This window comes from Crassostrea angulata, chromosome 5 (assembly GCF_025612915.1).
Source record: "Crassostrea angulata isolate pt1a10 chromosome 5, ASM2561291v2, whole genome shotgun sequence".
NCBI lineage: Eukaryota > Metazoa > Mollusca > Bivalvia > Ostreida > Ostreidae > Magallana > Magallana angulata.
In genome coordinates, this window is record NC_069115.1 from 23,249,160 (window position 1) to 23,262,392 (window position 13,233).

At 32.8% G+C, this 13,233-nt stretch overlaps 1 protein-coding gene across 1 annotated transcript in view; it reads left to right on the top strand.

The window, feature by feature from the left end:
- LOC128182662 (atlastin-1-like) overlaps window positions 1-13,233 on the top strand; it is a 49,145-nt gene that overhangs the window by 20,445 nt on the left and 15,467 nt on the right. Inside the window, exons 6-10 of the mRNA XM_052851348.1 lie at window positions 9-59; window positions 2,218-2,280; window positions 2,470-2,562; window positions 2,679-2,817; window positions 4,656-4,783. Coding sequence (XP_052707308.1) covers window positions 9-59; window positions 2,218-2,280; window positions 2,470-2,562; window positions 2,679-2,817; window positions 4,656-4,783 — 474 coding nt within the window. The remainder of the gene's footprint in view (window positions 1-8; window positions 60-2,217; window positions 2,281-2,469; window positions 2,563-2,678; window positions 2,818-4,655; window positions 4,784-13,233) is intronic.

Genomic DNA, 13,233 nt, shown 5'->3' on the forward strand with positions numbered 1-13,233 from the left:
CATTTTAGATCTACAATCTGATGCAACAGCTACAAGAGGATGATTTGCATCATTTGGAGGTTAAATTTCAGTTTTTAACTGTCCTATTTTGTTAAATTTTATTGAGCATTTAAACTGAGTATAGGCTTGGTTTAATTAATTTAAAAATGTGTTTTGTCTTTTAAAATTGTTTTCATTGCCTATAATATTTGTAATAATATATTATTTTTTCATCACAGTTTACACAACTATTTGATGCGTTAATTATAAATCAATACCTTAGAGGCGATACAATAGCCAATCAATACTGTGAAAGAATTCCAAGATTTTAATTTTACCCCAACACCCTCTAGCTGGTCAGATTTTAATACACAGATTAAACTTTAGGCTTCACAGGTTATTTGCATTGCAAGCGACTTAAAATACCTGGATCAAAACGATGTCTGATTTTGTCATTTGTAAGAAAGCTGTCAACTTCTTTAGGTAAAAAAGAGATAACTTGTCATTTAAAATTTCTTGGATTTTTTCATTTACATTAAATTCAATTGTACTTCTTTGACGGGTACTTTTGCGTCCTTTTGTTTAAATTCGTTCAAATGTTATGAAAACGTTTACTTGGGATAGATTATACGCCAGTCTATTGAAAATATTCAGATCCAGCATATTAATAGCTGTTTGGATTTTAGGGGGATCAAGACGTTGCAGTGTATTTTTTTTTAAATAGCAGTATTATAGTTTAACGGTTATATTGCTAAAGCAACACTTCAAATTTTGAAATTCTTTACTCTGAAGGATCTTTAACGAATAACAATAGAATTGACACATAGATAAGATGGATTTTTCGGAAAAAAAAATCACTATTGAAAATAAAAGATTTTTTGTTAGTTTCTATCGTCCATATTTCTAAATTTTTCGAATATGCAAATTGAACCTATCATATTGATCTTGCTATCTTATTATTAATCCTCAAAGTTGGCAAAAGCAGCAATTTCTTAGTAAAATGGTATTGTCTATCATAGTGGTCTATATTTACACCGAAGAGAATAGTTCTGGATAGCTCAGTAGGTCAAACTGCTAGCAATGTAACACGTATTTTTTTTGCCCTGGCACCTTTTCTTTTTTATGCAGAACTGTGCATTTTGTTCATTGTATATTTAATTTCAATCTTCTTTCATAAAATAAATGCATTTTTGCTCTTTGAATTTAAGATAAAGATGGAAAAAGTATAAACTTACTACATGTAAAAGCAATTAACCGGGCCACGTAAAAAATTATGTTGGGTGTGATTTTTTAGAACATCTATAATAATAGGAGTGGTAGAATTGTGAGAGAAGTACTACAAAGTAGATGCAGTTTGTTCTTCGAAAAGAATGTGTGATTGATGACATTTTATGCCAAATATGTTGTGTGTTTATTACCCCTTGTTTAATTCTATTAAAATGTAAATATGCTAGGAATGCTACTCACGTTGCTTGATAGATAGCGCCACTGCATCACCGAGTTTTCGTAATGAGATCTACCAAAGGTTTATGGAGAGCAGAGTGGACAGAAAACTAGCGAAGATGTAATATATTTGGCTGTTTGATTATTCTCTTTGATACATTTATTCAGTAACATTTACCCTTTACTCAGTACTGAAAAATATTTTTGGTGTTACTTAGATTAAGATATATGTATACATGTACATATATTGCAACAATTTTAATATCTTAAAGTACTTCATATTTGAAGACATATAAAATCATTACTTGTGGCGATTGTTTACAAAACAATAATGTAGAGTATGCTCTTGCATGCATTTTTATGTTTAGGAAATTAAAAAATATATTTTAAGAAGTAGTGAAGATAAGTAAAAAAGACAACACTATATATATATATATATATATATATATATATATATATATATATATATATACTAGAAGATTATGGTGACGGGAGAGTTAAAATTGATATTTAAACAATGAATATATATGTAAGTTAAAAAATAAAAAGAATACAAGGTCCGTTAATCACCATGTCAACGAACAGAATGTCCTTCATAATCTTTTCAAAGAAAAGATATTAAAACTCAAAATAAAACTTGACAGACTAAATTTTGAAATGTAATTGAAAATGTAAAGTCTGCATAAGCCTGATTCAATTACAAGTAATTGTGTGTTTCTTCAGTTTGGGAAATATTTTCTGAATGACCATATTTTGTTTATACGAAAACTTATTTTATCCTTACCATCCATTTAGTTTTTCACTGCATTTGGCAAACTTGTCGCAGGGGAATCAGATGAAACCGATATCAACAATGCAGTATGTATGCTCGCCTTTAACAAGGTTGCACTAAATTTGTTTTTATATATAATGAACTATATAAAAAAAGTAATTAGTAGATATGGATAAGTATATACATGTAGATGTGCATTGGATGAGAATATATTTAACACAAATTGACAAAAGGTCCTACTTAGGCATCTTAAAGTCGCTTTGATTTTTTAAAAGAAATTCATCTATTTGATACGAGACTGGGGATGTCCCTACGAGTATTCCTACGGAAAAGATGGTGGAAACCGTTACATTAAAAAGCAACTAGAGGTAAATTTCATTAATCATGAAAGTATTAATTGAGTGTATATACATACTGTAATAGTTATTATTCAGAAGAATCAAAATAAAGTATATGATATTTTTTTAAAAAATATTCTTTAAAGATAAACTCAAATCAACACGAGGAATTGAAGGAACTTCGAAAAAAGCTTGGTAAATATTTTCCAAATATCGGAGGGTTTCTCTTACCTCACCCTGGTAAGGCCGTTGTGACGAAAAAAGCATTTGATGGAAAAGTGAAAGGTAAAAAAATGGCAGTATGTCGTCTTCCACAAGTATGATGCTGTAAAATTTGAAACCATGATTTTAATACATAAAAAAGCATAAAAACCAATTTAGACAGAGCATTAACTGACCAAATCATCATAAATCATATTTTTGATTTTATTAATAATGAAAACGTTTTTTACAATCAATTCTTGAAGATTTTGTTATCATTCGTCCCTTTGTATAACATATACAAATGCATGTCTACATTTTTTTTTTGGATATTTCATAGATTTACATGGTAAAAATATTGATTTCACAACTATGATGTAACTATTTTCGATATACATGTACTATTTTGTTCGTATGTCTACAACTTAGGTAGACATATAACGGTAATCAAACATTTTTTTTTCAGTTTATATATATTTTTATTTTTCTATGATGTTTTTGCCATAGTTTTTTAACGTTGTGTTATATAATTACAATTTTATTACCAACTTTGATGGGTAAAAAATTAATCGAATCATTTTTTAATTCAAAATTCAATTTGAAAACTCAAATAAACTTCCTATGTTACACTCTCATGCAATAAGATTGACGTCAACACATCAACCGCTTTACGTTAAATTTGAATTTTTTGCAAATTGATGTCATTTTGATGGTGAATTCTAATTAGTTTTTTAATATTTTAGTGTTTCCCCTTTTTAATGAGCATGTTATGTTCAAGGGACATGGTCTCGATTTTGGTCAAATTCTATTTTTCTGTTTTTATTATTTACAATGCTTTAGAAATGCATTTCTAATGATGAAATAAAATTTGAGAGTCAGTCTATAAGTTTTTTGCAAGATACGGAGCTCACAAATCTGTGTCATGTAAACAAGGCTCGTGCCCTGTCTTTGTTTACATAGGTTCAATATACAAATAATAAATCTTTTTCAAACTCTTTTTTCTATCTTCTTATTCATTTTAAGTGTAGATGAAACAGTTCCTCACGTTTAACACATTCATTTTTTAGGTCTAGAATTGGAATATTGACTTCAACATTCAAAATGTAAACAAAAGCTTTGTTTACATGGCAAGGAATTGTGAACTCTGTAACTCGCTTATATCTCAACAAATGACATTCAAATTTTGGATGCCTATTCAGAATGCCTCACATTAAATTGGAAAAATAATTTTTGACCAAAATCATGACCATGCCCCTCTTAATAACCATATGCATGTGCTAAATAATGTAAATATAGATTAAGTGGTTCTTAAACCATTCAATTGATGCATGCATTTATTAGCATAAATCGTAGAAGTTTTTTGATTTGAAATTATTTAGCCCAAATTATGACATTACATATTTATATTTGATCTGACACATTCACAAAAAGACAAAACAATCATTAAACAAGACTTAAAAACGTGACGCAAACGACGTCAATGGACAGAGTTAACAATACTGGCACTGTAGCACATAATGGTAGAAACCGTGGACATCAAACCAGATAGGCATATACACAGTAAATACTATTAAAAATGAAATAAGTTAAAAAAAATAATCATTTGTTGTGCATTGTAAGGGGGAAGGCCATAAGATAGGGAGGTAAATGGCAATATTTGGGAAATATCTTGATACGTGTAGTTAGTGAACTTATGTAATGTTTTAGACGAAAACAGTTTTTGTGCTTTTAGTAGAAAAGAACATATGCTACATCATTTTCGTTCAAATTGTTTGCCTTTTTGTGTTTTTTATGATATTGCTCAAGTTTGATTTTGTTTTTAAATTTTTATATATCAAATTTATCGGCAAAGTCAGAAGGGCGAATATCTATATTGATTATGAATTATTATAATGGTTTCCTATGGTTTTTTATTTTAAAAGATATGGATGATGATTTTGTGGAAAATGTAAAGTCGTTCGTCGTTCATTTACTATCCAAGGAAATGCTAATAGCAAAACGGATACACAATAAAACACTGACCGGGGAGGACATAGTAAAATGCATTAAAGTAAGTTAAAATATATTTTCGTTTTTAGGTCACCCGAGTCACTCAGCTGATGTGTTATAGTGTGGTCTTCGTCCGTCGTCGTGCGTCGTCCGTTGTCCGTAATGTGTTATCAATTTTACATTTTTAACTTCATTTTGGCTAAATATGCCAATCGTTACTATTTTCGTTGTGAAGAATTTCTTTAGTAAGAGGAATCTAAATTGTGAAATTCATGGCTAGATCTACCACCCCATGGCCAGGGCGCCATAGGGGGGAGTGACTAAATTTAACTTGTATTTTTAGCTCACCGAGACGAAGACGGTAGGAGCTTATGCTATACCCCCGGCGTAGGCGTCCGGGCCTCGTTAATGTTTTTGTTGCAGGTCCACTATCTAAGTGTTTACTTGTCCTTTCTTCACCAAACTTACATGATGATGCATCTGGACCTACTTATAGACTTGAAAAAACTTGGATGCTGAATCTGGGCCATGAATTGTAGATGCTGAATGAGGTTAAGGTTTTTGTAGCAGTTAAAAGTTTTGTTGTAGGTGCCTTCTATAACCTTTCGTAATGTACTACTGGTGCTAAATTTGCATGGATGGTGCATCCTATGATATTCATTTGACGGGCTCAAATGCTGAATCTGAGCTATAGGTTTCGGATGCTGAATGAGGTTAAGGTTTCTTGAGCTGGTTAAAGTTTTTGGAGCAGGGGTCTTCTGATGATTATATCTTAGTTATTACTACACGTGTAGTTCTAACTTCACGAAACTTGCATGAATGGTGCGTCTTATAATATTATTCATTTGACAGGCTCGGATGATGAATCTGAACCGTAGGTTTTGGATGCTGAACGAGGTTAATGTTTTCTTTTAGCTGGTTTAAGTTTTTAGAGCAAGTACCCTTTGAAAGACAAATTTAAGGTTTTTTTTGTCCAGTCTTTATTAAATTTTAAATAATGATGCATGTTGTATGATATGATACACTTTTGTATTATATGATACTATGTATTATCATATACTATAATTTTGATAAAAAAAAATTATATGATACAATATGATATTGCATCAAACTTTTTGTATATAACATGTATGATATGATATTGTATCATATATTAGTGTTATATATAATATTGTATATCATAATACGATATTTTATGATATAATGTAGTGCTGTGACACTTGATATTAAAAAAAAAATACAATATATCATATGGCTTAATATTGTATTATATGTACTATTGTATCAAATAATATGATGGATTATGGTATAATATGATATAGAATTATAAAATATAATATTGTATCAGATGAAATTGTATTTTATAGTAATGTAAAATATAATATTGTATCATATGTTATAATATTGTATAATGTAATATTTTATAATATAATTAATAATTTATCACATGATAATAATTGTATCATTTGATATTATACAACGTTGTATCAATTATATTGTGTTGCACGATTAAAAAAATCATATTATGTAACATACAATGTATGTGAAACAATATCATATTAAATAATATCATTATTTATACCTGATATCAAACATCTATCATACAATATAATATCATATGTTACAATAATGTGATGTATTATTTTATTATTGGGTTGTATTATATAATACTTTATTATGTTATGTAATGTATTACGTGTGTATGTGATCAAATACATGATTCATACAACAATAGTTTACCGCATCATAGTTTAAGATACAATATCAAATGTTAATATATTGTCTTATGAAACAATATCATATTGTTTCATCATGTTATACAGTATTATATTGTATGACATGATATTTCATATGACAGAATATTGTAAAGTATTATAGGATTCAGTATCGTATGTTATATTACTGTTAGTATTGATTAATATTGTATTTTAAAATACCATATAAAATTAACATATGCTTATCAAACAATTTTTATATAACATGATACAATATTATATACGATATTGTGTTAAACCACACTACAGTAACCATGAATTTTAAAGATCGTTAAATATGATTTTCATATAATATGATAAAGGTTGTCTCATTAAGGTGGTGCCTTGTCTCGGTATGCTTTAAAATCTGTGATTATGTTTGTTTACTTATGGCTGTTTTTCATCCATAACAATTTTAAATCCATCTTGAAACAACATAGCAAATTGTCACTCAGCAATATTGAATTAAGAATGCGTTCTATTCTTAAGAAATCTCTTCAATATGCTGTGCGTACTTGTAAAAACAAGGTCATTAGTTCATTACCAAAAGTTTGAAATTTCTGACCCCTTAAGCTAAGAGTAAGTTAATCCGAGATTCCTCCTACCCCCGACCACATTTTCATGACTGTTTTTAGCTCACCTGAACCGAAGGTTCAAGTGAGCTTTTCTGATCACCCGTTGTCCGTCGTCCGTCCGTCCGTCTGTCTGTCTGTCCGTCCGTCTGTAAACTTTTCACATTTTCAACTTCTTCTCAAAAACCACTGGGCCAAATTTAACCAAATTTGGTACAAAGCATCCTTATGGAAAGGGGATTAAAAATTGTTAAAATAAAGGGCACAGCCCTTTTCAAAAGGGAGATAATTGCGAAACAGTGAGTATAGGGTGCATGTCTTTAAAAATCTTCTTCTCAAGAACCACTGCACCAGAAATGCCAATATTTACACAAAAGCTTGTAAATATAGTGAAGATTCTAAATTGTAAAAATCGTGACCCTCGGACCAAAACTGGGGCCCCAGGCGGGGATCAAAATTTAACATAGAACTACATATGAAAAATGTTTAAAAATTTTCTTCTCAAGAACCACTTCACCAAAAATGCCAATACATACACAAAAGGTTGTGTATATAGTGAAGATTCTAAATTGTAAAAATCGTGACCCTCGGACCAAAACTGGAGCCCCAGGCGGGGTCCAAAGTTTAACATATATAGAAATACATAGGAAAATGTTTAAAAAATCTTCTTCTCAAGAACCACTGCACCAGAAATGCCAATATTTACACAAAAGCTTGTATATATAGTGAAGATTCTAAATTGTAAAAATCGTGACCCTCGGACCAAAACTGGGGCCCCAGGCGGGGTTCAAAGTTTAACATAGAAATACATAGGAAAATGTTTTAAAAATCTTCTTCTCAAGAACCACTGCACCAGGAATGCCAATATTTACACAAAAGCTTGTATACAAAGTGAAGATTCTAAATTGTAAAAATCGTGACCCTCGGACCAAAACTGGGGCCCCAGGCGGGGTTCAAAGTTTAACATAGAAATACATAGGAAAATGTTTTAAAAATCTTCTTCTCAAGAACCACTGCACCAGAAATGCCAATATTTACACAAAAGCTTGTATATATAGTGAAGATTCTAAATTGTAAAAATCGTGACCCTCGGACCAAAACTGGGGCCCCAGGCGGGGTTCAAAGTTTAACATAGAAATACATAGGACAATGTTTAAAAAATCTTCTTCTCAAGAACCACTGCACCAGAAATGCCAATATTTACACAAAAGCTTGTATATATAGTGAAGATTCTAAATTGTAAAAATCGTGACCCTCAGACCAAAACTGGGGCCCCAGGCGGGGTTCAAAGTTTAACATATATAGAAATACATAGGAAAATATTTAAAAAATCTTCTTCTCAAGAACCACTGCACCAGAAATGCCAATATTTACACAAAAGCTTGTATACAAAGTGAAGATTCTAAATTGTAAAAATCGTGACCCTCGGAACAAAACTGGGGCCCCAGGCGGGGTTCAAAGTTTAACATAGAAATACATAGGAAAATGTTTAAAAAATCTTCTTCTCAAGAACCACTGCACCAGTAATGCCAATATTTACACAAAAGCTTGTATACAAAGTGAAGATTCTAAATTGTAAAAATCGTGACCCTCGGACCAAAACTGGGGCCCCAGGCGGGGTTCAAAGTTTAACATAGAAATACATAGGAAAATGTTTAAAAAATCTTCTTCTCAAGAACCACTGCACCAGAAATGCCAATATTTACACAAAAGCTTGTATATATAGTGAAGATTCTAAATTGTAAAAATCGTGACCCTCGGACCAAAACTGGGGCCCCAGGCGGGGTTCAAAGTTTAACATAGAAATACATAGGACATATTTAAAAAATCTTCTTCTCAAGAACCACTGCACCAGAAATGCCAATATTTACACAAAAGCTTGTATATATAGTGAAGATTCTAAATTGTAAAAATCGTGACCCTCGGACCAAAACTGGGGCCCCAGGCGGGGTTCAAAGTTTAACATAGAAATACATAGGAAAATGTTTTAAAAATCTTCTTCTCAAGAACCACTGCACCAGGAATGCCAATATTTACACAAAAGCTTGTATACAAAGTGAAGATTCTAAATTGTAAAAATCGTGACCCTCGGACCAAAACTGGGGCCCCAGGCGGGGTTCAAAGTTTAACATATATAGAAATACATAGGAAAATGTTTTAAAAATCTTCTTCTCAAGAACCACTGCACCAGAAATGCCAATATTTACACAAAAGCTTGTATATATAGTGAAGATTCTAAATTGTAAAAATCGTGACCCTCGGACCAAAACTGGGGCCCCAGGCGGGGTTCAAAGTTTAACATAGAAATACATAGGAAAATGTTTAAAAAATCTTCTTCTCAAGAACCACTGCACCAGGAATGCCAATATTTACACAAAAGCTTGTATACAAAGTGAAGATTCTAAATTGTAAAAATCGTGACCCTCGGACCAAAACTGGGGCCCCAGGCGGGGTTCAAAGTTTAACATAGAAATACATAGGAAAATGTTTAAAAAATCTTCTTCTCAAGAACCACTGCACCAGTAATGCCAATATTTACACAAAAGCTTGTATACAAAGTGAAGATTCTAAATTGTAAAAATCGTGACCCTCGGACCAAAACTGGGGCCCCAGGCGGGGTTCAAAGTTTAACATATATAGAAATACATAGGAAAATGTTTTAAAAATCTTCTTCTCAAGAACCACTGCACCAGAAATGCCAATATTTACACAAAAGCTTGTATATATAGTGAAGATTCTAAATTGTAAAAATCGTGACCCTCGGACCAAAACTGGGGCCCCAGGCGGGGTTCAAAGTTTAACATAGAAATACATAGGAAAATGTTTAAAAAATCTTCTTCTCAAGAACCACTGCACCAGGAATGCCAATATTTACACAAAAGCTTGTATACAAAGTGAAGATTCTAAATTGTAAAAATCGTGACCCTCGGACCAAAACTGGGGCCCCAGGCGGGGTTCAAAGTTTAACATAGAAATACATAGGAAAATGTTTAAAAAATCTTCTCCTCAAGAACCACTGCACCAGTAATGCCAATATTTACACAAAAGCTTGTATACAAAGTGAAGATTCTAAATTGTAAAAATCGTGACCCTCGGACCAAAACTGGGGCCCAAGGCGGGGTTCAAAGTTTAACATAGAAATACATAGGAAAATGTTTAAAAAATCTTCTTCTCAAGAACCACTGCACCAGAAATGCCAATATTTACACAAAAGCTTGTATACAAAGTGAAGATTCTAAATTGTAAAAATCGTGACCCTCGGACCAAAACTGGGGCCCCAGGCGGGGTTCAAAGTTTAACATAGAAATACATAGGAAAATGTTTAAAAAATCTTCTTCTCAAGAACCACTGCACCAGAAATGCCAATATTTACACAAAAGCTTGTATATATAGTGAAGATTCTAAATTGTAAAAATCGTGACCCTCGGACCAAAACTGGGGCCCCAGGCGGGGTTCAAAGTTTAACATAGAAATACATAGGACATATTTAAAAAATCTTCTTCTCAAGAACCACTGCACCAGAAATGCCAATATTTACACAAAAGCTTGTATATATAGTGAAGATTCTAAATTGTAAAAATCGTGACCCTCGGACCAAAACTGGGGCCCCAGGCGGGGTTCAAAGTTTAACATAGAAATACATAGGAAAATGTTTTAAAAATCTTCTTCTCAAGAACCACTGCACCAGGAATGCCAATATTTACACAAAAGCTTGTATACAAAGTGAAGATTCTAAATTGTAAAAATCGTGACCCTCGGACCAAAACTGGGGCCCCAGGCGGGGTTCAAAGTTTAACATATATAGAAATACATAGGAAAATGTTTTAAAAATCTTCTTCTCAAGAACCACTGCACCAGAAATGCCAATATTTACACAAAAGCTTGTATATATAGTGAAGATTCTAAATTGTAAAAATCGTGACCCTCGGACCAAAACTGGGGCCCCAGGCGGGGTTCAAAGTTTAACATAGAAATACATAGGAAAATGTTTAAAAAATCTTCTTCTCAAGAACCACTGCACCAGGAATGCCAATATTTACACAAAAGCTTGTATACAAAGTGAAGATTCTAAATTGTAAAAATCGTGACCCTCGGACCAAAACTGGGGCCCCAGGCGGGGTTCAAAGTTTAACATAGAAATACATAGGAAAATGTTTAAAAAATCTTCTTCTCAAGAACCACTGCACCAGTAATGCCAATATTTACACAAAAGCTTGTATACAAAGTGAAGATTCTAAATTGTAAAAATCGTGACCCTCGGACCAAAACTGGGGCCCCAGGCGGGGTTCAAAGTTTAACATATATAGAAATACATAGGAAAATGTTTTAAAAATCTTCTTCTCAAGAACCACTGCACCAGAAATGCCAATATTTACACAAAAGCTTGTATATATAGTGAAGATTCTAAATTGTAAAAATCGTGACCCTCGGACCAAAACTGGGGCCCCAGGCGGGGTTCAAAGTTTAACATAGAAATACATAGGAAAATGTTTAAAAAATCTTCTTCTCAAGAACCACTGCACCAGGAATGCCAATATTTACACAAAAGCTTGTATACAAAGTGAAGATTCTAAATTGTAAAAATCGTGACCCTCGGACCAAAACTGGGGCCCCAGGCGGGGTTCAAAGTTTAACATAGAAATACATAGGAAAATGTTTAAAAAATCTTCTCCTCAAGAACCACTGCACCAGTAATGCCAATATTTACACAAAAGCTTGTATACAAAGTGAAGATTCTAAATTGTAAAAATCGTGACCCTCGGACCAAAACTGGGGCCCAAGGCGGGGTTCAAAGTTTAACATAGAAATACATAGGAAAATGTTTAAAAAATCTTCTTCTCAAGAACCACTGCACCAGAAATGCCAATATTTACACAAAAGCTTGTATATATAGTGAAGATTCTAAATTGTAAAAATCGTGACCCTCGGACCAAAACTGGGGCCCCAGGCGGGGTTCAAAGTTTAACATAGAAATACATAGGACATATTTAAAAAATCTTCTTCTCAAGAACCACTGCACCAGAAATGCCAATATTTACACAAAAGCTTGTATATATAGTGAAGATTCTAAATTGTAAAAATCGTGACCCTCGGACCAAAACTGGGGCCCCAGGCGGGGTTCAAAGTTTAACATAGAAATACATAGGAAAATGTTTAAAAAATCTTCTTCTCAAGAACCACTGCACCAGGAATGCCAATATTTACACAAAAGCTTGTATACAAAGTGAAGATTCTAAATTGTAAAAATCGTGACCCTCGGACCAAAACTGGGGCCCCAGGCGGGGTTCAAAGTTTAACATATATAGAAATACATAGGAAAATGTTTTAAAAATCTTCTTCTCAAGAACCACTGCACCAGAAATGCCAATATTTACACAAAAGCTTGTATATATAGTGAAGATTCTAAATTGTAAAAATCGTGACCCTCGGACCAAAACTGGGGCCCCAGGCGGGGTTCAAAGTTTAACATATAAATACATAGGAAAATGTTTAAAAAATCTTCTTCTCAAGAACCACTGCACCAGGAATGCCAATATTTACACAAAAGCTTGTATACAAAGTGAAGATTCTAAATTGTAAAAATCGTGACCCTCGGACCAAAACTGGGGCCCCAGGCGGGGTTCAAAGTTTAACATAGAAATACATAGGACATATTTAAAAAATCTTCTTCTCAAGAACCAGAAATGCCAATATTTACACAAAAGCTTGTATATATAGTGAAGATTCTAAATTGTAAAAATCGTGACCCTCGGACCAAAACTGGGGCCCCAGGCGGGGTTCAAAGTTTAACATAGAAATACATAGGAAAATGTTTAAAAAATCTTCTTCTCAAGAACCACTGCACCAGGAATGCCAATATTTACACAAAAGCTTGTATACAAAGTGAAGATTCTAAATTGTAAAAATCGTGACCCTCGGACCAAAACTGGGGCCCCAGGCGGGGTTCAAAGTTTAACATATATAGAAATACATAGGAAAATGTTTTAAAAATCTTCTTCTCAAGAACCACTGCACCAGAAATGCCAATATTTACACAAAAGCTTGTATATATAGTGAAGATTCTAAATTGTAAAAATCGTGACCCTCGGACCAAAACTGGGGCCCCAGGCGGGGTTCAAAGTTTAACATAGAAATACATAGGAAAATGTTTAAAAAATCTTCTTCTCAAGAACCACTGCACCAGG